The following is a 23,103-nucleotide window of genomic DNA, read 5'->3' as shown; positions in this document are numbered from 1 at the left end:
CAATGAACTGCAACTGTATTACCAGCCAGAAGTTGCTAAGGGGGATTAACTGAGATACCCATACACACAAATACACATGTGCATGACTAAAAAGAGATTCCTACATCTCTTGTAGGGACAGAACACTCTCTAACTGGAATACAGAAGAAGACAGACTCTTTTGACAACCAGAGAGTAACCCAACTCAGGTTATACTCAATGAAAAGCCACTTGCACAGAACATGTTGTTAAAGGCATCACTAGGACAAATGCTTCTGCCTATGACCTTCCTGCCATTTAGGTAGCTCAGGGTTCATGGTCAATTTCATGAGGATGAAAGCCATCACCTTCACCTACCTCCTCCTTGGCCTTGTAACCTTCCCTGAAGGTAAGCTGTAAAATCCAAGTCAATGGTTCATTCTAAGAGAAAGCTGCTCACTTTTGCTCTGGAGTTATAGAATCATGAACTCAATCCCAAGTATTTTCTAGAATTTCAAAAAGAATTCCTTCCAGAGGCCAAATAAAATTCATTATCAATCAAGTGAGTTCTTAAAACACAACATGTAAGCTAGCTAGCTTTTCACTAGTTCCCAAGCTTTTCTAAATAGTTAGAGTAACTGAAGAACACAGATTAAACTAATTTCTCTTTTCCCTATCCACAGGGGCACAATGACATACCTAACAGGGCCAGGCAGCTACAATGTCCATGTTAGTTCATTGGCAGATACTTGAAAAAAAAATAGTGGCTACTACGAATGACTGAATGAATGGACCAATAAAAAGATAATAACCTTGTTCAGACATTAGGCCCATATGTAAATTTCCTTACATCTGATATGTAGATGAGCTGCAACCTACCTACTATGTTTATTCCCTCTTAGGAATTAGAGAAGAAAGAATGGAGACAATTCTCATATAATCTTCTTTCTACACTGGCCAAAAGAAAATACAATCGTTATTAATTTCCCTCTGGGTCTGCCATGTTGTTGGGGCCTAGGTAAATAGCTACATAGAAAATCAGGATATTCAGTATTAGATCACTGAATCCAGATCTTGCCAATCTTACAGATGGCAAAACCAAGGCTCAGCAATGCTAGATAACTTGCCCAAGACCCCACAGCTCATTAGTGTGAAATAAGAAGCTAGGTCTCCTGAATATCCTTCAAAACCCACCCACAATGAACAATAAAACGTCTAGAACATGTTCTTTCCTCTCACCATTCATTCTAAGAAACAAGAGTTTACCTAAAGATGTCTGACAAATTTCTAATAACTCAAGTATTTCTTTTACTGATTTATATTTAATTGAAAAAATCTATATAACTTCTTTTTTTTCAGGTATATGGTGTGGTAGTAATGGATAGATAGACTACATACACATCCATTGTCAGGGAAGAAATTTCTGGTTTGGCATGAAAACTCTATGCTATGAAAAACAGAAGAAATTACTGAGAGTCAGGATTTAAAATAATCTGCAGTAGAAATTTAACCCAAGGATGGTATGAATAGGAATTCTGGATGGATACAATGGAATTGAACCAGTTGGAAATATGACGATGTTAGAAAAAAACAATAAAATGTCATTTTGACCTGGACAGAATCTTGGAGGGGCTAAGTGGATTGGCAGTATGGAAATCAGACACCCAAAATGGAAAGCTCTTGAAACTTGGCCAAAAATCGTAGAAACTGTACAAATATGCTAGGAAATTTATAAATGGCTTAAAAGTATCATATGAGAAAATAAAATTGTAAAGGAAATCCAGAAAGCTGAAAAAAAGAGTACCTCTTTGCTGCAGTCCAGGAACTTAAACCCTGAGGTTGATATGAAGCACTTCAGGTTCGGGGATCAGTTCCCGAACTGTTTCACTTACCCTCTCATTTGGAAATGGATATCCAGGAAAGGAAATGCCCATTTAGCAAAATAATGAATATTACTGATTGCCTAAGTTGTGCCAGGTACTCTGCTAAGTGCTGGGGATAAAGAGATAAGAACATGGGTCCCTGTTCTTCCCTTGGGCAATGGTTGTTTGCTTTGCTGCTATGAAATTGGAAGAGGGGAGAAGATTCCTTTTTCTAGATGCAAAATGCAACAGTGTCTCTCATTGTCTCCTGATCAGAACATGTCCTGTTTCAAAACTGAGGACTGGGGTTCTACAAGCAACAGCGGGGCTTTCTGAGCTTCTGGAATGTTCCTGAGGGTGCACAATCTTTACCAAGTGTGAATCGTGGACAATCAAGGGATGGGACTCTTCCACTCTAAGCACAAGCCACATGCCCAGTCTCCAGTTTGACATCTCAGCAGTTTCTGACCCTTCAGAAGCCAAATGAGGTGTTTGGTTTGTGTGGAATTAAGAACATAAACCTCTGCTGATTTTCTCACTGCTTTTCTTAGAAGCTGCCCCGCTCCCACACAAGTGAGCACAAAATGATCAAACACAACACATTTTAGCATGAATCAAAAAATTGGAATGCACCAAAAAGTGTGTGCATGTGGGGGAGGGGGGAAAGGAGCTGACATAGAGAACCAAGAGTACTGCATGTATGGTTGGCAGTGTCCTAGCAGGCTGGCCTGGGTGGTCAGGAGCAAGCCATAGGAACCAAGTAAACTTCTGTGGGTGTTAAAACCCAGAGAGAGGAAAGTGCCATCAGGGTCATGTTCATGGCTACGTTAGGAAAAGGAGTATGATTTGTATCTGGAAAGAGATTGCATTGCACTGCATTCCTGTGTATTTGTGTATCTAAACATAAGAAAATGGGTGCACGTACACACATAACACCTCTGTAGTTTTCAAGTCTTTTTTCTGTGCTGTCAAAATTTTAAGAGCATTGAACAAGGGGAAAGTAAATGTTTATCCTTGATACTTGCTATAAGGCAGTGATTCTCAAAATGCATTGCATATCAAAGTTATCTAGGAAGCTTTTCAAAAAATACTCATGCGATGGCCCCATAGATACTGACTTGGACCCACTCTCCTGCGAGGGGCACCAGGAACTGACAGTGTTTGGCATGTGGAACAGGGCTGTACAATCCACTGAATTGACCCTTGCAGGACAGCACGCTTACTCTTGGCTCCTGGCTGTGCCCAGAGGAAAGCCTGATATCTGGAAGAAGGGGTTTAAAAATCATGGTATGGGGATCCTTCCAAATTTCACAGTACTTCCATTCAGTTTGTAACAGGATGTGCCCTAGGGGGTGAAGGCTGAGCCTTCAGGCTTGAGTAAAACACACATGCACACACCCTTCTCGTCCTCTGGCAATTTTTCTGGCAGATCTTGAGCTTTCTGAAGAGGAGGATAGTCTTTCTCATTTCCCAAGTGAGTCTCTTACTTCACCCCAAGTAAAACTCACGAGAGCTAACATTTCTGAGCACTTACTATGGACCAGGAACTGAGCCAAGTGTCTTCATTTCATGGTTACAGAACTACAGGTGGAGCTGTTGGTATCCCATTTGGGAGGTAAGAGCACTGGGGCTTGTCCACTGCTACAACGTAGCAAAGCAGTCAAGCAGGAGCCATCCGACTCCGAGGCCTAAGTCCTTGACCACTGGGTACGACGCCTTCCAACCAGCTTTGTCCTGTGGCCACACAGTAAACAGGAACTGGATGGATGGAGAGAATTACTTTCAATCTCTACATTAATTTCAAATTCAAGTAAGGCACATTTTCTTAGTGGTAGAGGAAGAGAAGAAACAAGAGAAAATAGGCCGGATATGTGGACATATGGATGCTGCCTCTTTGTTCTCATGATACCAATTCATTCTGAATCGGAGACTGGAATAATCGTTTCACTTGGAGGACTAAGGTGCAAAGGGCTTCCTCCTCTCTTTACACTAACTGTAAGAACAATCCCACACTGAACATGTGGCACCTTCACAGCCTTCTCTAGCCTCCCACCTGACGCCTACCTTTAAAAAGTCCTCTGGGTTCTTTGCCACTTATGCGAAGCGTACCCTTGTGGCCTGGAGGGGGACTGAGAGGTGCTTCACTCAGTGCCTCATCAGAGCCTTTTCCACGCGCAAGTGTGTCTCCTGCATGCATGGAAAGCTCTGCTTTTTTCGCCCCTTTCCCAGTCACTTCCACATTAATTAGTAAGGGTATCATTTTATAAATTACAGCTTCGTATCAGAGCAAAGCAGAGTTTATCTTAATTCAGCTGTGTGAAATACAGTACCCTAATTTTAGACCGCCAGTTCTGCAGATCCCTGTGGAGTAAGAGAATGACAGGTCTTCCGGAGAGAAATCCCAGTGGGTCCCTACAAGTCTCACTTTTGCCTCCAACAGCATCCCTGGTGAGGCTGCTGAAGGGATCCCTGGACACTGAGTGGCATCTTTTTCACCATTAGCAATTCAGATTTGAATGCGAATCCTCCAAGCAGCAGATGAAAGCAGCCCTGGTTAGCTCTGGGGCTCGGAGGGGGGCCCAGGCAAGAGGCTCTGGCACAGAGGAGGCTGACAGGGGCCCAGGCTCTGGCGCGCAGCAGAAGTCTGGGAGGATGGTGTTAAAGTCGGTGATAAACACCAGACAATCTCAGTCCAAGAGGGGAAGCCTGGCAGTCTGAACTGTAACAGAGCCAAGCAGGCACGACTGCAATTACAGTCTTGATTGTTCCTGCTGGGAGCCCTCTGGAGGAATACTGGGTGGCAGGGCAGGGAGATGATGGGAGTGTGGCTGTGGAGTAGCTCCCATTAGGAAGAGGGCTTGCAGGGCCACCACGCTCCACGGGAAAGGCGACTAAGGTGGCCAGGGCCGGAGGGTGTGTGTCCGCAGAACACTCCTGATGGCTCTCCCCTTGCCAGTGTCACCCATCTGGTGTGGTTGCTATAAACATCTCTTTATTCTCCTCCATGGCCCTAAACTCATCTCCATCTCTGAGTGGTGGGCCCTAACTCCCTGCCCCTGGTATGACTCTGCTCAGGTGCTGTGGTGCTTCCTACACTCCAAGCTGGAAATGGGGCAGCAAGGACATGGGCATGCTGGTGCTGGGGAGGGACTCATTGGGATGCTGTCAGTGTGTGGGAAACACTGTGTGACAGTTCTGGATATTCTAGGAATTACAGAGGTAGGTAATCCTCTGGACAAGGGGTGCTAGATACCTCCTGAGGTTCTGAGGTAACTGGCCCGGGGTTAAGGCACAGGCACCAGGATTTTTACGGCCCCCCTAGGTGATCAGATGTGCATTCAAGGTTGAGAACACTGATCCAGACACCTATGTGCAACACCACCCTGGACAACCTCATCACCTTCTACCGCTGCTGGAGACCGGGGGCACTTGTGGAATTCATACTGCCTTTTAAATAAGGAATGTCCATTTGGACATGGAACCCAAAGAAGGTTCATCCCCTTGAAGAAGTGCCACTGGCTTGGAAAGTGAGATCAACCATCACCTGTAAGAGATCTCCTGGAATGGCCAGAAGTGCCAGTCCCTCCCTGAGTGCCTATGATGGCCGACAGAATGACGTGAAGACTACCATGTGGGAAGGCTCCAGGGCCAGAGGGCACACCTCAAACGCAGAACCTCTGCTGCTGTCCATGCACCTCTGGCACCCATTGCATGCCGGCTCCCTGAGGTACTTGCAAGGAGCTAAGACTCCCAGGGGCTGGAGGAAGGAAGCTCCTACTTGTCAGTTAAACAAAAGAATAATCCACAGCCCCCTTTGCAGTGTGTACTTTCACTGTCATCCAACAGCCCATTACCATGTCACAGCACAGCGTACCCTTCCATAGGTCACTTTGTTTAAAATGACATGGATAATGCACATGTCAGCAAGCTGACAGTCCTGGCCGTCCTTCAGAGATAAAAACCTCAAGGCGAGAGCCTGTTCTTATCTAGGGGACATGCATTGGTCTATCATCCAAGTCAGGCAGAACATGATTTCTCCAGAGAGCACTTTTTTCATTTCCTGATTTTAAGGAAATCAAATAAGCACCATTTGTCTTCATCTGAATATGCTTGACCTGCTCAAATGATGATGTCTCGCATTTTATAACAGGCTACATATGCTGAATTCAAATTAACGACAGTACAGAACAAGAGCCTTTAGATCTCTCTTGGAGGCTGGCAGCAGAGAAGGAGGTAAGATTCTGGGCTTGATGGGAAGACCCCACCAAATACTAACTGCAGGATTCTGAGTAAAATCCACAAGCAAATAGGAGGTGAAAAGCACAGAATGGGGCTCAAGAAATTCAGCTACACAACACAGAACCAGAAGCTAGGGAGGGGACTATTGGTCCCTTCCTTTGGATGCTAAGCAATATAGAAACTGTGATATTCAGTTAACTCTTTTTGAAATACATAAAGTAGGAATAAAATTAGGAAGAAATTTGGCTGGGGGGTGGGGGTGGGGTGGGACAGCTAGAAAGACCAAATAAACAGACGAACAATCCCATTGCTTCAGACACAGACATTCACTTTACCAGGCTGTGATCCAATCTTCTGAAAGCTCAAAAACTGAGCTCCTTTTCTTGATCCATGTTGAACTGGATACACAGAGGCTGGAGGTTATCAGCCCCCAAAGACAGTATGTACCTGTAGGAAGAAACGCCCTTCCACCTGGCCATCCACCTGGACGAGGAGAGAGCTGCTCTCACCTGAGTTCTCCTACCCACCTCTCACCCCATGATGAGAGTCCTAGAGCATATCATTCATATTTCTATCAAGAAAGCCAGTATGTACAGAAAAGCAAGAAGAAGCATGGAGGTCAGTAAAAGAAATGGAAAAATGACATTTTAAATACAGACTGGCAAGTTTAATATCCCATCCAAGGATTAAAAAAGAAACATCAGATGGTTATTAAAATAGTTTCCTCTTTTAAAATCTATAAAGTGAAAACCTGATGTTACATATACCCAGTATTAATGGATATGATTAAAAAAAAGTGGACCTCACAAAGTAAACACATTATTTCTTATCATAGGAAATGTCACTGTGTAAATACAACTGGTCTTTGCAGAACAGAAAAGGTATGAGCAATATGAAGCTGGCATTCCACCACCCTTTAACTGTGTGGGAGAACCACGGTGCTCAACTGTTCCCACAATCGTGTGTGTGTGTGTGTGTGTGTGTGTGTTGGGGGGGTGTCTTACCTTTTCTTCCTGGTCACTGTCACTGTCACACTGAAAAGAAAAACAAGAGAATAAGGGTTAGTGCAAAAGTGGAGTAGATTTTTGTTTTTGATCCAGAAAATAAAAATAAAATAAAGGGAAGACAAGTAAAGGAAATAGGAAATGTTGCTTGAGCTGTAAAGAATTTCTTCAGCTCAAATGCTCATAAACCAAATCAGAAGCAAAATGCTGAGAAGTTGCTTTGTTGACTTTATGTGATGCCTGTGCTCTGTGGTTCTTCTTGTGGTCTATGGACAAGGTCTGGCAAGATGCTCCATCACAATGGTGAGCACCCTACTGCACGGGAGAGGGGATGCCCACTGAGCAGCCAATCTAGCAGCAGGATTAAGGTGAATCAGGATCATTCAGTGGGATTCAGAGCAAATCAATATCTTAATGGAGACCTTCTACCTACAGTTAATGTGAATGGTTGTATCTCTCCCGGTGCTTTTACACAGAAAAAGAGGTAAACCTCTGGATGCTGAGTTCTCTCATTTGGACTCTGAAGGAAGCAGAACATTGTGATGGCTGCCTTTTCTAAGGCTTAGAGGCCCAGAGAAAAGAGGTAATATTCCACTCTAAGGACAAGAATAAGTCAAGGAAGTAAATTAACAGTATGGGCAAAGAAATTTGTTTTAAAGCAGCAGGCTCAGATCATAACTAACAGATCCCAAATTCCAACTGGTGAGCTAAGTTTGGGATAACTAGCGAATGAATTAACTCAAAGTTCTGGCTTCCTCTTTAGATGTTTAGTGGGGGGGGGGAAAGCACATTTTCTTTTTTAAACCAAGATTGTTTGTTATTCATTTGATTGTAAAAAAAAAGGAGGGGTGATGTGTTTTGTCAGAGTGAATGCATAGCAGATAAATAAATTCGTTCATTCATTCAACAGCCCTTGATAAGTACTGCCAAGCTAGACGGATATTCAACCAAGACATAGGACTGGCTCTAGAGTAGCTTTCAAGTCAGCAATAGAGAAAACTAGAACACAAGCACTGAGCAGAGGTGTGGTGGGATAAGAGCCATAGTCCATTTGATGACTCTTCCTGTGGGGTAGAGGACAGACCATGCACTATGGGAGAAGACACAGGTCATGGGTGACCAGTTTGGCAACCATTACAACACTGTCTAAACCAGCATGATGCATGGCTTAAGAAAGGGAGGAACAGATGGCACAGCAATTCTGGAGGTAGAAGCAATAGGACATGGTAACACATGGATATGAGAAAGAAGGAAGAGAGATGAGTCTAGGATGATGCCAAGGTTTTTAGTGTGGCCACCTGGACATGTGCATTGGTGTAGCTATGGGCAGAAACAGAAAATAAATTTGCTTATACAACAGCTAGTACTGGCTAGATACCCACAGTTATTCACAAACCCCTTCTCCCTAATCTATACCTTCTCCTGACATTTTGAGATTTGAAAAAGCCAGGTAGTCTCTCTTTTCCAACTTCCCTTGCAGCTAAGGGTGGCCATAAAACACATTCTTGGCTGAGACTTGAAGAAATACCTGCTGAGGGCTCTGAAAATTTTTTCTCTTCTAAAAAAGAAGAAAGAAGAAGGAAGAAGAAGGAAGAAGAAGGAAGAAGAAGAAGAAGAAGAAGAAGAAGAAGAAGAAGAAGAAGAAGAAGAGGAGCAGCAGCAGGAAGCACTTGCCTCTTGCCTTTGAACATGATTGTTCAAGGATGTGATGTCCAGATCTGTGGCAGCCACCTTGCAAAAATGAGGCCAAAGGTCTCTGTTCAAGAACAAGATGGTGGTGGTACAATGGAGACACTTGAACCAACCTAAGAGCAGCCTGCCTCTGGACATTTTTGTTCAGATAACAGTAAATTACCCTATGATTTAAACCATTGTTAGAGTTCTTTTAATGAGAGTAACAAAAATTTCATCCAAATGGACATCTTGCTATTATAAGATACAACTGGGGCACTACTTCCTCTTTCTAGCTTACCCTCTCTGCACTCTAAGTTTTAGGAACTCACATTAAAAACTAATAGACTAGAAGGTTCTAACATTTTCTACTGTCCGTGCTGGCTTCTCAATTCCATAGGCTATCAGAGTTTTAAAGACAGTGCTTTAACCAAGTACGACTACATTGTTTGCAACCAGGCTTCCAAACTCAGAAGGTCTGAACTTACTTTTGCCTGATGAGTGATTTCTCTATTGTAATAAATCAAAAGAGGTGAGATAAAGACTTTGGAGGCCTAGAACAACAGACAGATGAGGTTGTCTTCTCCTGATTGTGATTTTTCCATTGCCTTGAATTAGGGCTTCCTTGAGGTTTTTAAGTTCTGGGCACATTTTCAAGAGTGACAAAGCATGATTCAGGTGGCACATGGAAGAAAGAAGCATATTTTGCCAGGCAGGCTCATCTCCCCAGATATCACAGCCCACCTTCCGAGGTAATCAATGACAGCTGAAGGCTATGGCACAGCCCTTACCCATGTCCCCAAGGACTGGTGTACGGGGGAGGGGGGGTGTCAAAGGAGTAGGGAGGTTGGGAAAGAGCCACCATTGTCCATGCCCCCCACCCCCATGACCAATCCTAACAGCAGTATGTCCCTGGGAATGGTTATTTCTATCAAAGTGTTAAGCTTTCTGCTTTCCAACAGTCCAGTTCTAATTTCAAGGTCCACTTAATTCTGCATCAAGTAATTACTGATATACCCAGAAGCACCTTGTCTCCAGAGTTAAACATATGGTGGAGAACTGAGACCTACTGGTATCCATTATGGAAGCAGCACGGATGCCAAGCCGATTAAAAATGCTCAGGCTCCCCACACAACATGCCGGGTGAGTGACAGCTCCTCGACAAGGCCAGTTGCAGAGTCTGCCAAAACAGTCTCTGCTGCACTGGGGCCCACATGGTGCGCTGAGAAAACAGTTCCATTTCTGGTATTAAATTCCCATACTGACCCGAGGACTTTGCCGTGAGCTCAGCAGGAGCACACCATCCAATTTACAGCTCTGCTCTCCGGAGCCTCAAGTGCCAGCCCCTGGCAGAGACGAATGATGGTCAACCCCTCCAGCTCATAAATTATGCAAAGGCAATAAATGCACTCAGCAAACAGCGCCTAACGTTTGCCTAGCCTGGCTCCTAACACACTCTGTAAAAAGCCAGAAGCTCGACACATACAAGAGGTCTATTCCACTCATAAAGGGGGTTTGTTGACAACTCCAGACGGAAAGCGAGCCACAGTCCTAAGGAGTCTTTCTGCTTCACTGGCAGCAGTTTATGGGCCGGCTTTATGAAAAAGAGAGGCTGTTTTATAGAGTCAGTGTGGGGAGAATTCAGGTCTCAAATTCACATTTAATACACTGTATGGCTTTCACACCCTAAGTTCAATACATTGCAGATTTTAGGCCAAATGATTCTTGCTCTTGAAAGGTTAAAAAAAGAAGTGTCTGCTCCCCAATCCCTAGATACCCACTCCAATTTACAGGAGTTCACGTCGAGCCACCTCCTGGTTCAGGCATATGTTCTGCATGAGGCTGAGAAGCGGGAAAGGCATGTTGAATGCAGAGTCCCAGATGATTTGACCATTTTAAGCATTTTGACATCAGGGTCCCTCATCGGTTTATTAGCAAACAGGTTGCACGCTAACGACCAGCTTGAGGTGAAAGAGTACTCTCCATGACTAGATTTCAAAGCTCTTTGTGAAAAACTGAAAATGTTTTCCTCCATTTTAAAAGCAAGAAATGAAGAACAAGTAGGCCTTGCACCCCAGACAGGGAAGAATTCTGGGTCGCAGAGTCTTCCAACTGACTTCAAAGTGACCCAGACCAACCACAGACAAAAGAGGGAAACAGGAATGTGAAATTCTCAAAGGCAGGACTTAGGAAGGGGCTAGTGGCTGAGCACAGCGCTGCCGGCCACTGGAACCCATCCCCGCTGAACTTCACTTTCACCTTCTGTATCCTCTGGTTTCGCAAATCAGAAGTGAGCCTTTGGGATCAACTTCTTCATTTTGCACCTAATTCCCACCCTTTAAATGCTTCAACCCATCCAAGCACCCACCCAATATATTCTCCTTTTAAAAATTAATGCATATTCATTGAAGATATTTTTAAAAAATCATCTATGAACCTGCCACCCATAGGTAAACAGCAAATAGACCTATCTAATTCTTTCCGGTCTTTCCTCCATCCTTCCCACATATATTTTAAGAAATGAAAATAAATTCCTACTATATTGTAGCCTGCTTTGTTTTCACATAAGGTGTCAAATATTTTGTTCAATGAGTGAAATTTGCCCTGTCATATCACTTTTTTTTAAAAAAGGCTACACTGTGATCCACCGTATGGATTGTAAATAATCTGGTAAGAAAATCCCCCCGTTCTGTTATTTGGATTGTTTGGACTGACATCATGGAATGTTCCCCTTGTACACACTCACCGATACACTGCTCTTCCCTAGTATCTTCTCATGGCCCTTCCTTCTCTGCATATCCCTTAACGTCCCCGGCTCCCCAGAGTTGAATCTGTAGCCCTATGGCTTCTCTGTGATTTCCAGGAGAGCCCCTAAAGATTCCCTTGGTTCCATGTACCATTTATATGTTGAGACTAAAACATCTCTGTGCCCACCATCTTCCAGCTTATGTGACTTTGGGAGAACTGTTTTAATCCTCTGCATCTCAGTTTACTTATCTATAAAATGTGGGTAATCATAGCATTGCTCTCAAAGGATGGTGAGAACAAAACAGGTTAGCACATGTAAACAACTCAGACAATCACTGTGGATGATAAATGTTAGCTGTTATCAATGTATGTTTTTGTCTGTTATGCCCCCTTCCCGAAACCCTGCAGACCCATCAGACTCAAGCATCCATCTAAAACCAGACTCACCATCTTTTGCTCCGCTCAGCTCTGCCCCTCCCCCACCGTGCCCCTGGTAATGCCATTACGCTTCAGTCTCAGTCGAGACTCTTATCACCCTTGACTCTATTCTTGGGCAGACCCAACTTCCTCTCTTACCCACATTACTGACTCTGCTTTCTAAATTCTCACCATCTCCACCACTTTGGCCACTGCTTTAGTTCAGCCTTTCATTTTATCATTACAAAAGGCTAATGACTGCTTTCCAGGGCCTATGGTCTCTTCCTTTTCTAATCCAAGTCCTTCTTGACCAGGGCAGATGTCCTCATTTTCCATTTGATCATTATGACACTTTCTACGGCAATGAAAACCCTTTAGGTTGCTTCCTCACCTCCCGAGTCCAACCACTTCCCCCCAGTACAGTGTGCCTCTCAAGCTTTCTGTGGAGAAGGGCCATTTGTTGTTGTTTTTTAAGATTTTATTTATTTATTCATGAAAGACACACAATGAGAAGGAGAGAGAGAGAGAGAGAGAGAGAGAGAGAGAGAGAGAGGGGCAGAGACATAGACCGAAGTAAAAGCAGGCTCCCTGCAAGGAGCCCAATGTGGGACTCGATCCCGGAGCCTGGAATCACTCCCTGAGCGGAAGGCAGATGTTCAACCTCTGAGCCACCCAGGCATCCCAGGACCATTTGTTTTAGTTTTATTTTTTTTAATTTCCAATACATCATAGACTTATACTTCTGTTAAATATAACATATAATAAATTGCTGGGAAAATGAAAAAGAAAAGCTAGGACATATAAAAAATGTGTTATTATTAGATTTAAGAGGTATAACATTACCCATTGAATTGCTATAAAAGTTTCCAAATGTTTACTCTCAGCTGCCATGCCAATCTTGCAGTAGATAGTTAAGTGAGAGCTCATGGCGTGACCTCTTTCTGTATCCACACTTTGAGTAGCACTATTCTTAACACACCCCTTGCTCTCACCACACTCAGGCACACTTGGTTACGCCTAGGACCTACTATCTTTGCACTTATCAATTCCCTCTGCCTGGAATTCTATTCTCACAAACATAGTTCCCTCTGGGAATCATCCAATACTCTTCTTAGAACTAGGAATTCTTAGAATTACAGTACTCTTCTTAGAACTAATTGTTTCTGTCTCCACCCCTTACAAAACTACATTTTCACTGTTTGCCACAAGAGACATCCCTACTAGACAGTGAGCTCTGGGTAGGTAAGGGCAGTGCCCTGGGGCATGGAAGGTGCTCAGTCATATTGATAAATCCATCTCATTTGTCTTTAGAATTCTTCAAACTGTGGCTGAGTCCAGGTAATATAACAAAACTAGGATTTTGAAAAAACAAGTGATTTCAAAGAAAGAAGGTGTGAGAACCAATGAGTAACTCAATTGTACTCTACCCAACAGTGGAGGGTGTTTGAACACACAGGGCAGGGTTACAGTCATTAGCAGAGCCTAGAGTTGGGGTGTAGAGGGAAATGTCTTCCATTAAAAGGCCCAGACAAGACATGATGATGATTTTTGCATATTCCTCAAAAGCAAACATTTCTCATTTACATTTGGGAATCTCAGTATCTGTCTTAAGACTCTGATCCAAATCGAAATAAGTCAAGGTCTGCGATACCTCTCTGCTTCATTCGGAATGAAGGAACAAGATGGAATTCTAGGTACCTCGTGATGGAATGCATTCTTAAGCAGAAAGTGGCAATCATTGAATATATCACATACAATGACATTGAGGAGGGCATTGCTCTCTATTCTGCTCAATGGACCTTGCTGGAACAGTTATTTTGTATCTCAAATCCATTTATCATTGCCACCAAAGATGTCAGGGCTGAACACCATCACTGAACAAAGTTATTTTATTCTTCCTTTTGCCTAAAGGAAATAAGAGGAAAATGAGGGAGAACCTCAACTTGTAAACTACAGCATCTAACATCAAGTACAATTTAACTTTGCCAGTGACAAAACAAATCGATTTCCCTTTGGGGCAGGCGGTTTATCTACGACTGTAAAGACATCCTCACCTAAAAGCAATTTCAGAAGAAGCCACCTAGAGAAAACATGACACTTATTTTCTTATTTAAAGAAGTAAGGGAGCAGCACAGTGACTAGAAACATGTCCACCACCATCTTCCCCTCTGCCCAATTCCTTGTACATGCAAAAACATGTAGCCATTTTGTGCTGCATATGGCAACTCTGATGTTGTCTGTCTGCTATCACCCCACAAAGCCCTTGTTTCACACTGTTTACACTGCTCTCCTATCGACTTTGGGCTGTACGTGAAATTCAAAGCTACTGAGAACCTTGAAATAAAAAGAGTATTTTAATCCTGAAAATGGTTTGAGGTACTCTTACTGATTGTAAAATGATACCACTGGCCCTCTTCCCTTCCATCCCAACAGTTAACTATGCTTGATCAAATAAAATAGCTCTAAAAAAGTGAAAGCATAATCGAAAGATTTGTTTGCCAAACAGTAGGTTAAAAGATGAGAATAAAGCTTCTGACAGCCACAAAATAAGTGCATTAGAAAATAAGGTAAGTTCTACCAAGCTTTAGCTGTTCAGGAGGCAAGAGGAGAACAAATCTTCAGAAGCTTCTGGAATTCTGTACTGGTGACCTATTATTCCTATGGGGAGCTCTCAGAACCTGGCATTTTTGCAAGTTCTCAGCTTGAATTGGCCAGGGCTCAAATAGCCAACGTCATCTGAGGGGGCTAACAGAACAGTTCTTATTCTCCGCTCCAGGGTCTCTCAGACAATCACACGTTTTCATTCAACAAATAATCTTAAAGCATCTACTATGTGCTAGGTTTATTCTAACCACTCATTAAAAGTACAAATATATTTCCAGAAATCAAGTTGACCAAAATCCGAAGCTCTAAAGGTCACAAATTAAATTTCAACATTTTTTTCCTTTTTGTCACTTTCAAACCCAAGTACATTTCATAAAACAATCTGTATGCTGTAAATTTCCACTTAGCTCATTAAAATATTGTAGGGCTTTTGGAAGTGGAAGAAGTGGATATTTCACAAATCTTTTGAGTTCAGCGTTTTTTCCCCCCTTAGAAGAAAGGAAGTCACACTTTGCCAAGTATAAACATACATAAACCCCAAAGATGAAATTTACTTAAAACCTAGAGCCACAAGCCTCAGTGGTTGCCAAAATGAGAAAAATGAGTTTCTTGTCCAAAGGTAAAACTGACAGGCTAGGGCCGGGTGATTTGTAAACGATCTCTTTTAAGCTTAAGCAACAGATCCTTTGCGTCTTTGTCATTGATTTACTGATTCTAAGTCATCAATAGCATTAATCCGTACCTGCCTGGGGACCTATTACAAATGACTTTGAAGACGGTGTGAAGCAAGAGTTTATTTTAAGACCACAGTATCATTACCAGGGAGACCTTCTCAGCTATGTTCTGTGGTAGCATTATATTTGTGGCTCCCTGTAATGTTGCAATCTTCCCTTTCCAGATCACAGCTGCTTGTTCCTTTGGGTGGGACCTGAGCCCCCTGGATTCGCTTCAACTAAGCCCTGGTTCTTTTCAGAGTCCTGTGTGAACTAATAAAACCCAAATTTGCTGATGAGTAAAAAGGAAAAGCATGTTATGGGTTAAAATAATACAAGAGTCTATTTTTTCCGCTGTGTTGTGATCCATAGAAATCACCCTGAGCCTTTTCCCTTTCTTCTCTGCCTGGGAAGCCAATTGCTTTGATTGCAGTGATATGAGCTAGCTAAAATGACTTGCCCTTGCTTGTGAGGCAAATGGAACATGCTAATAGAACTTATCGCATTACCCGATGCAAAAGTGCCATAGCTCATTACTTTAAGATAAAAGGATATCATTGCAGACGGCAAGCAGAATTGACTTTCTGAGGCCCGGCTTGATGATGATTTAATCAACTGCTCTCTTTCACTTCTCATCTCTGCGCCTGTCGGTTTCACAGGTGCCGTTAAATGAGACACTCAGAAAGTGAGCGGAGGGAAAGAAATTGCTGTCATTACTTTTCAAGAAAGGAGGTATGCAAATTTTCGACAGAAAGATTGCGTTCATAATGGGCCTGGTAAAATACAAGGATCATGCTTGACAGGTGAGGGCAAGCCATTCGTATGTCCTTAAAGCAGAGCAACCGTCCTCATTTAGAAATGTGCTCTGTAAGAGAAACTACAAATGAGAGACCGGGCGGGGCCAGTTCCCAGGCGGGCTGGAATCACACAGGGTTGGTCCAAGCTGGTCCAGGTTCTAGAAAAGGGGAAGAAGCTTAAAGTCTTGAGGAAGCCAAAGCCAGATGAGCAGATAACAAAGCCTGGTAGCTCTTCATTGGAACCAAAATGGCAACAAGCTCTTGCAAAGCCTATCTTTTTCTCTTTCACAGGTAACTGTGGAGTCAGTTTGCCAGGATTCAAATCTTGGTTCTACTTCTTATGACCTGTAGGGCCTTAGGCAAGTAAGGCCCTGTGCCTCAGTTTCATTTTCTATCAAAAGGGGCCACTGCCAGTACTACCTCCCAGGGTTGCTGAGAACATTTGAGTTCATAAATATACAATAATAAAGTATATATAATGAATGAATGAATCAATCAATCAATCAATCACTAAAAAGGTATAGAACCATGCCTGATACAGAGGAGGCACTCAGCAGATGTCAGAAATCACGAATTCATTCATTCCTCAACAAAGACTGAGTATCTTTTTTTGTTTGTTTTTTTAGGAGTATGTGTGCCAGGTGCTGGAAACCTACCTGGCTGTGGTTTCTACAGAATACAATTCTTCACTGATTTCACGTATTTAAGTCTTGTTCCCCTGATAGATGGTGAGCTCCTCGACAGAGCACTCTAGTTGTCCCCAGAATCATCACAGGGCCTAAGGTAGTCTTAAGGACCCTAAAAGATGTTCATAACCGATGTGATGATTTATGGATATTCCCCCTCCCTCCCTCCTACTTATCTGATGCTGTGGGCAAGCATAAGCGCAAGACCCCAGAGGAATCTCCTCTTGGAGTAGGGAATTTGTCTGTATTTGGGACTCTCGGCAACCACCAAATGTCCTAGCCTGGGAAAGGAAGAGAAAGTCTGGCCTGAACCACCTTCTGGAACCCACAATGAATCTGAATAGATTAAACGATCAGGGTAGTATGAACAGAGATATTTTTTCATCCACTTTGCCTTCAATAGGTAATTGTTCTATTTTCTCCAACACTCAGAGTAAAAGCATCTTTCTTAAAGTGCCTGTAACTGTGAGTTCTTTTTCCCCAGGTAATGAAGCTGCTGCAAACCATTCTTTCTTCTAGCCCCTGAGGTTGTGAGGCATGGAATGCAGCTCCTGTCTTCCATGCTAAGTGGCACCTACATGACTCAGTTCCTTCCCAATGGGACCAGTCCACCTCAGGCGACAGGAGTGGGAGGAGGGTCCATGGTAGCAGAGCAGCTGGGAGCCCTCTATTTTGGAAAAGTCTGGTTCCTGAAGTGTATTCTGCAGCATGGCTCTTTTAGGGCAGAGAATCTGCATAGGAACTCTCTCTGAGCATTTTGTTTCCCCTAAAATAGCCAGCCTACAGCCACCAGTCATGAAAAAAGAATGTTCTGACCACAGCCCTGGGAGAGAAGTGTTATAACCTGTTTCCAAGATGAGAAGTTAAGGCTTCCAGTGGCACAGGTGGTACTTGAACCCAGCTCCATCCTCCAAAGCTCACGTTCCCAGCAAGCACAATACAGCTCTGCTCACTCTCTCGTGCACTATACAAAGAGACTACTTGAAAAACATCTTTCTGATTAATTGCTTGGCATGGGCAGAGGCAGGCTGAAACCAAAAAGAGGTTGCAATGAATGACCATAAGTGGCAGTGAATGCAGCCAGGCAGTCACATTTCTACTCTACCCCAGACAGCTCTCCCTTAAGAGGAGAACCCAGTGGAGTACCTGGCTCAGGAAAGTGCTCATTAAATCTGAGGCTGACCTAGGTTCAAATTCTGGTCCCTCTTAACTCAGCAGCCATGCAATCTTGGCAAAGATACTTAACATCTTGGAGCCTACCTTCCTTTTTTTCCAGCCTGTAACTGGGAATGATATATACTCCATGGAATTTTTGTTAGAATTAAATGAGTTCAAGCATTTGAAAGCCGCCAGAAAGAAATAACTAAGAGTTTTACTTTTTTTCCAACTCTTTGATGAAAGAAATGCTGTATCACACACAGAAATGAGGTAATGATCGTTATTTAAATGTTGGGTTTAATTTCTTTATAATTTTATTGGCAGATGGGAAATCATATTCTGCAAGAATTCCTGCTTGGGAGGTGTCTGAAGACTCGCTACTATACTAGGCAGAAAGAGAAACAACAACCCAAATAAGCAAGCAAAAACAGAAACTATCATTCCCTCTCAAAGTAGAATAACAAATGGTTTCATTTCACTGATAAAATACACGCATGCCTTGGGAGATACTGCAGACTTGCTTCCAGACCACTGCAATAAAATGAATATCGAAATAAAGTGAGTCGAATGAAATTTTTGGTTTCCCAGTGCATATAAAAGTTATGTTTACACTACACTATAGTCGATGAAGTGTGCAATAGCACTATGTCTAAAAAAAACCCACAAAAAACAAACAAAAAACAAAAGACCACACACCAATATACATACCTTAGGTTAATAAATACTTTATTGTGAAAAAGTGCTAACCATCATCTGAGCTTATAGTGAGATGTAATCTTTTTGCTGGTGGAGGGTCTTACCTCAGGGTTGCTGTTGCTGCCTGGTCAGGGCGGTGGCTGCTAAAGGCTGGGGTGGCTGCGGCCGCTTCTTGAAATAAGGCGACAATGAAGTTCACCACATTGATTGACTTTTCCTATCATGAACAATTTCTCTGGAGCATGTGATACTGTCAGATGGCAATTCATCCACAGGAGAACTTCTTTTAAAATTGGAGTCAACCTTCTCAAACTCATTTGCTGCTTTATCAACTACATTTATGTCATTTTCTGAATCCTTTGTTGTCATTTCAACAGTCTTCATAACATCTTCACCAGGAATAGATCCCATCTTAAAAATCATTTTTCTTTGCTCAATGCATAGGAAGCAACCCCTCTTTTAGTAAAGTTTGATCACGAGGTTGCAGCCATGCAATCTCACCTTCAGGCTCCACTTCTAATTCGAGTTCTCTTGCTGCTTCCACTACTTCTGCAGTGACTGGCTCCCCTGAAGTCTCGAACCCCTCAAAGTTATCCATGAGGGCTGGAATCAACTTCTTCCAAACTCCCATTAGTGTTGGTATTTTGACTTCCTATAAATCATGGATTATTTAATGCCACTGAGTATGGTGAATCCTTTCGAGACAGTTTTCAATTTACGGTGCCTAGATCCATCAGAGAAATCACTACCTTTGGCACCTACAGCCTTATGAAATGTTTCTTAAATAACATGACTTGAGAGTCGAAATGACTCCTTGATCCACAGGCTGTAGAATGGCTGTTGTGTTAGCAGGTATGAAAATAACATTACTCTCATTCTACGTCTCCATCAGAGCTCTTGGGTGACCAGGTATACTCTCAACGAGCAGTAATATTTTGAAAGGAATCTTATTTTTTGAGCAATAGGTCTCAATAGTGGGCTTAAAATATTCAGTAAACCATTTGTAAACAAATGTGCCATCATCTACACTTTGTTGTTTCATTTATAGAGCACAGGCAGAGTAGATTTAGCATAATTTTTAAGGGCCCTAAGATTTCTATAGTGGTACCTGAAAATTGGCTTCAACCTAAAGGCACTAGCTATACGAGCCCCTAACAAGCCCCTGTCCTTTGAAGCTCTGAAGCCAGGCACTAACTTCTCTCTAGCTAAGCAAGTCCTGATGGCATCTTCTTCCAATGGAAGCCTGTTTCATCTACACTGAAGGTCTATTGTTTGGTGTAGCCCCCTTCATTAAGGATCTTAGCTGGATCTTCTGGAGAACTGGCTGCAGCTTCTCCATCAGCATTGGTTCCTTCACCTTGCACTTTTATGTTATGGAGATGGCTTCCTTTCCTTAAACCTCACAAATCAATCCCTACTAGCTTTAAACTTTGCTCCTGTAGCTTCCTCACCTCTCCCAACAGTCACAGAATTAAAGAGAAGTAAGGCCTGGCTCTAGATTGGGTTTTGGCCTAAGGGAATGTTGTAGCTGGTTTGAGCTTCTACCCAGACCATGTAGACTTTCCTTATATCAGCAATAAAGCTGCTTTACTTTATCATTCATGTGTTCGTTAGAATAGCACTTTTAATTTCCTTCAAGAGCTTTTCCTTTGCATTTATAGCTTGACCAACTGTTTGGTGCAAGAGGCCTAGCTTTTAGCCTGTCTTGGCTTTAGACAAGCTTTCTTCACTAAGCTCAATCATTTGTAGCTTTTGATTTAAGGGAGAGACTTGTGACTCTTCCTTAAACACTCAGAGGTTATTGTAGGGTTAGTAATTGGTCTAATTTCAAAATCACTGTGTCTCAGAGAATAGGGAGACTCAAGAAGAGGGAGAGAGATGGGGGACTGGCCAGTCAGCAGAGCAGTCAGAGCACACACAACCTTTATCTGTTAAGTTTGCTGTCTGATAGAAGCACAGTTCAGGCCACCCCAAAACAATGGCAATAGTGACATCAAACATCACTGACTACAGATCACCATTACAAATATAATAAAAGTGAAAAAGTTTGAAATACTGTGAGAATTACCAAAATACGACCGAGAAATGAATTGAGCAAATGGTGTTGGAAAAACAGAACTGTTTAATTCATGGAAGCCACAGACCTTCAATTCAGTATGTGCAAAACAAGGTGTCTGTGAAACACAACAAAGGGAAGTGCACTAAGATGAAGTATGGCTCTACCAACAAGGCAAGACACTTTAGAATTCAGTTTTCTAAGTGTTCCGTTAAGTTCCTGATGCACATTTTTTGGGTGGATATAATGTGGATCTATTCTTCAGTTAAATAATAGGCAGTAACCTGTGTATAGGGACTAATGTCAAATGAGGAGCTGGAGTTAGACTTGTTGGTTATGCAGAGTACAGTAACAACTTGTAGGCTTTGACATTAGCAAGAGGTTCACTCAAATTCAAATTGGCAAAATAAATAATTAGATAGATAGAATGGATATAAAAAATGTCAGGTGATTTTATTGGTATAAGTAGGAAGCCAGCAACTTTGGAATCTGTCCAGGGATTCTGACCAATCAGGGTTCAAAACTATCTGGAGAGCCCTTTGCCTGGAATTTATACATATGCAAGGCTGACTTAAGGACTTACCTAACAAAACCAACCAAGAGAATAACCTTGGGAAGAGAAAACTTCCTAGAGTATTAAGAATGGTAATTGCAAACACAGGGATTAAAATGCCTGGCACTTAGTAGGCACACTCAATAGTCTAACAAACTACTTCTACCCCACTTGGAAATGCCTGTTCTCTCTTCCATAGATAGGAAAGCTTTCTCTGATTTCTCTGCATCTTCAACACTGTGGTCAGAAGCTGCTTATATCTGCTCTTCCTAAATCTGACATCTGAAAGGGGCTCAATAAATACATGTGAAAGAATGAATCCATAAATCATATTAGCAAAATATCTGAGAGACGATGTCATGGAAATTGTTTAATTGAGGAGATCCAGAAATAGACAGTGGTTGATGGGATGAATACTAAGGTATTTGAAAGTGTGGGTGTCTGAATGTTTGTATGAGAAAGACACAGACATAATTTCAAGCTAAAAGAAGATAACCCCATACATTTGAAGAAATCTAATTTTAAGGTTATTTTTTTAAGAAAATCAGGAGACTCAAAATCCTAAAGTATTTCCCCTTACATTTGACTCACTTCAAGTCAAATGAAGCAACTGGAACTGAAGAGGAAAAGGGAACACAGTGTTCTCATATTGCAGAAACACAATGGCCACGTTAGCAACTTCCCATCCATCTGACTTTTTGTTTTGTTTTTAAAATTTAAGAGAGTAAAAAGTGTAGCTAAAGGAATAGAAATATGGCTTGAGACAAAGTGATTTACAAATGTCAGAGGGTGGTTTGAGAAGATCCAAAGACATGGTGGGCTGCCATTCCATATGATCCAGAAACTGATTTGGTTTTTTTTCCCCCTTCCTCTTAGGCACCTCACTTTTGTCCCTCTTAGAATCCATCATTCATAACTGGCATTGTAAATTAAATTGTACCTAACAACAGTCTTTATTTTAGGATGGCTTGAAAGCCTATCTTATAAATCACAAACAAGGAAGAGTAGGATTACTATAAATTGTCTGCAAGAAAATACAAATCGCCAAGATAAAAACACCCACTGGTTTGCCAGTCTCAAGTTCCCTGTTTTGACATACTATATGCAGTAATTTGGTACCCACAATCTCTTATTAGAAAATGAATGTGCTATTTTTCTGAATGCTGCAATTACAATAATTGAATTTAAAATGCGGATTGAGTTTCTCTATTTGGAGGAAAAGAATAATTGTGTATTTCTGATTAAAATCAAGGGGACTGAAAAGGGGTTGTACGGATTCCAGCTTCAGTCTCCCTAAGTGACTCCTCGTGAGGCCAGAGAAAAGAAACGTTCAAGTACAGAGAAATGGACCAGCACCTCAGCAGCAGGCACTGTCTTTGGCCTCATTTGCTTTGTCTCCTGGCCTTCCATCACAACACCCCTGTGACAGAGGCAATCAGAGCACTGTGGCATGGTTACGTATTAAATGGCAGCCATGCTGGAGTTCCCCACTGTGTCAAAAATTAAGAGTTAAAATGCAAGGAAAACAAACATTTCTTTGTGTTGAAAATGCCTGTCCCCTTTCAGAATGCAAACATTTTGGAGTAGTTATTTCCTCTTTATAGAATCTATTCTGGGGGGTGGTGGTGGTGGTGGTGTTGGTGGTTATAATGGCAGAAAGAGTGGGGAGAAGGAAACCAATGATATTTTCTAGAGGTCTCCGCTTATTTTATTTTACCAAAAAACGATATAAGAAGCCACCTTTAAGGTTCAGATGTAAGAAAGGAAAAGGGATTGAGCAAGAAGAGGGCTCTCTTGCCTTTGTAATGCCTCTTTATTGGGTGTCTCCTGAAGTCCCCTATTTATCCAAAGTGAAAGGGGAATTGAGTCTCACAAGTCCTCCTAAATATTTCTTAAAATATAGCTTTCTAAAAAAACAGAACAGTTTTTCTAGCACAAAAT

At 42.2% G+C, this 23,103-nt stretch overlaps 1 protein-coding gene across 12 annotated transcripts in view; it reads right to left on the bottom strand.

Moving 5' to 3' along the window:
- Positions 1-23,103, bottom strand: part of AUTS2 (activator of transcription and developmental regulator AUTS2) — a 1,131,932-nt gene that overhangs the window by 316,596 nt on the left and 792,233 nt on the right. For all 12 annotated transcript variants that reach the window (XM_072837546.1, XM_072837550.1, XM_072837545.1 and 9 more), the window contains one exon: positions 7,064-7,093. In XM_072837546.1, coding sequence (XP_072693647.1) covers positions 7,064-7,093 — 30 coding nt within the window. The remainder of the gene's footprint in view (positions 1-7,063; positions 7,094-23,103) is intronic.

Source organism: Canis lupus, chromosome 8 (assembly GCF_048164855.1).
Source record: "Canis lupus baileyi chromosome 8, mCanLup2.hap1, whole genome shotgun sequence".
Classification (NCBI taxonomy): Eukaryota; Metazoa; Chordata; class Mammalia; order Carnivora; family Canidae; genus Canis; species Canis lupus.
This window is presented reverse-complemented; position numbering and strand designations above follow the sequence as displayed.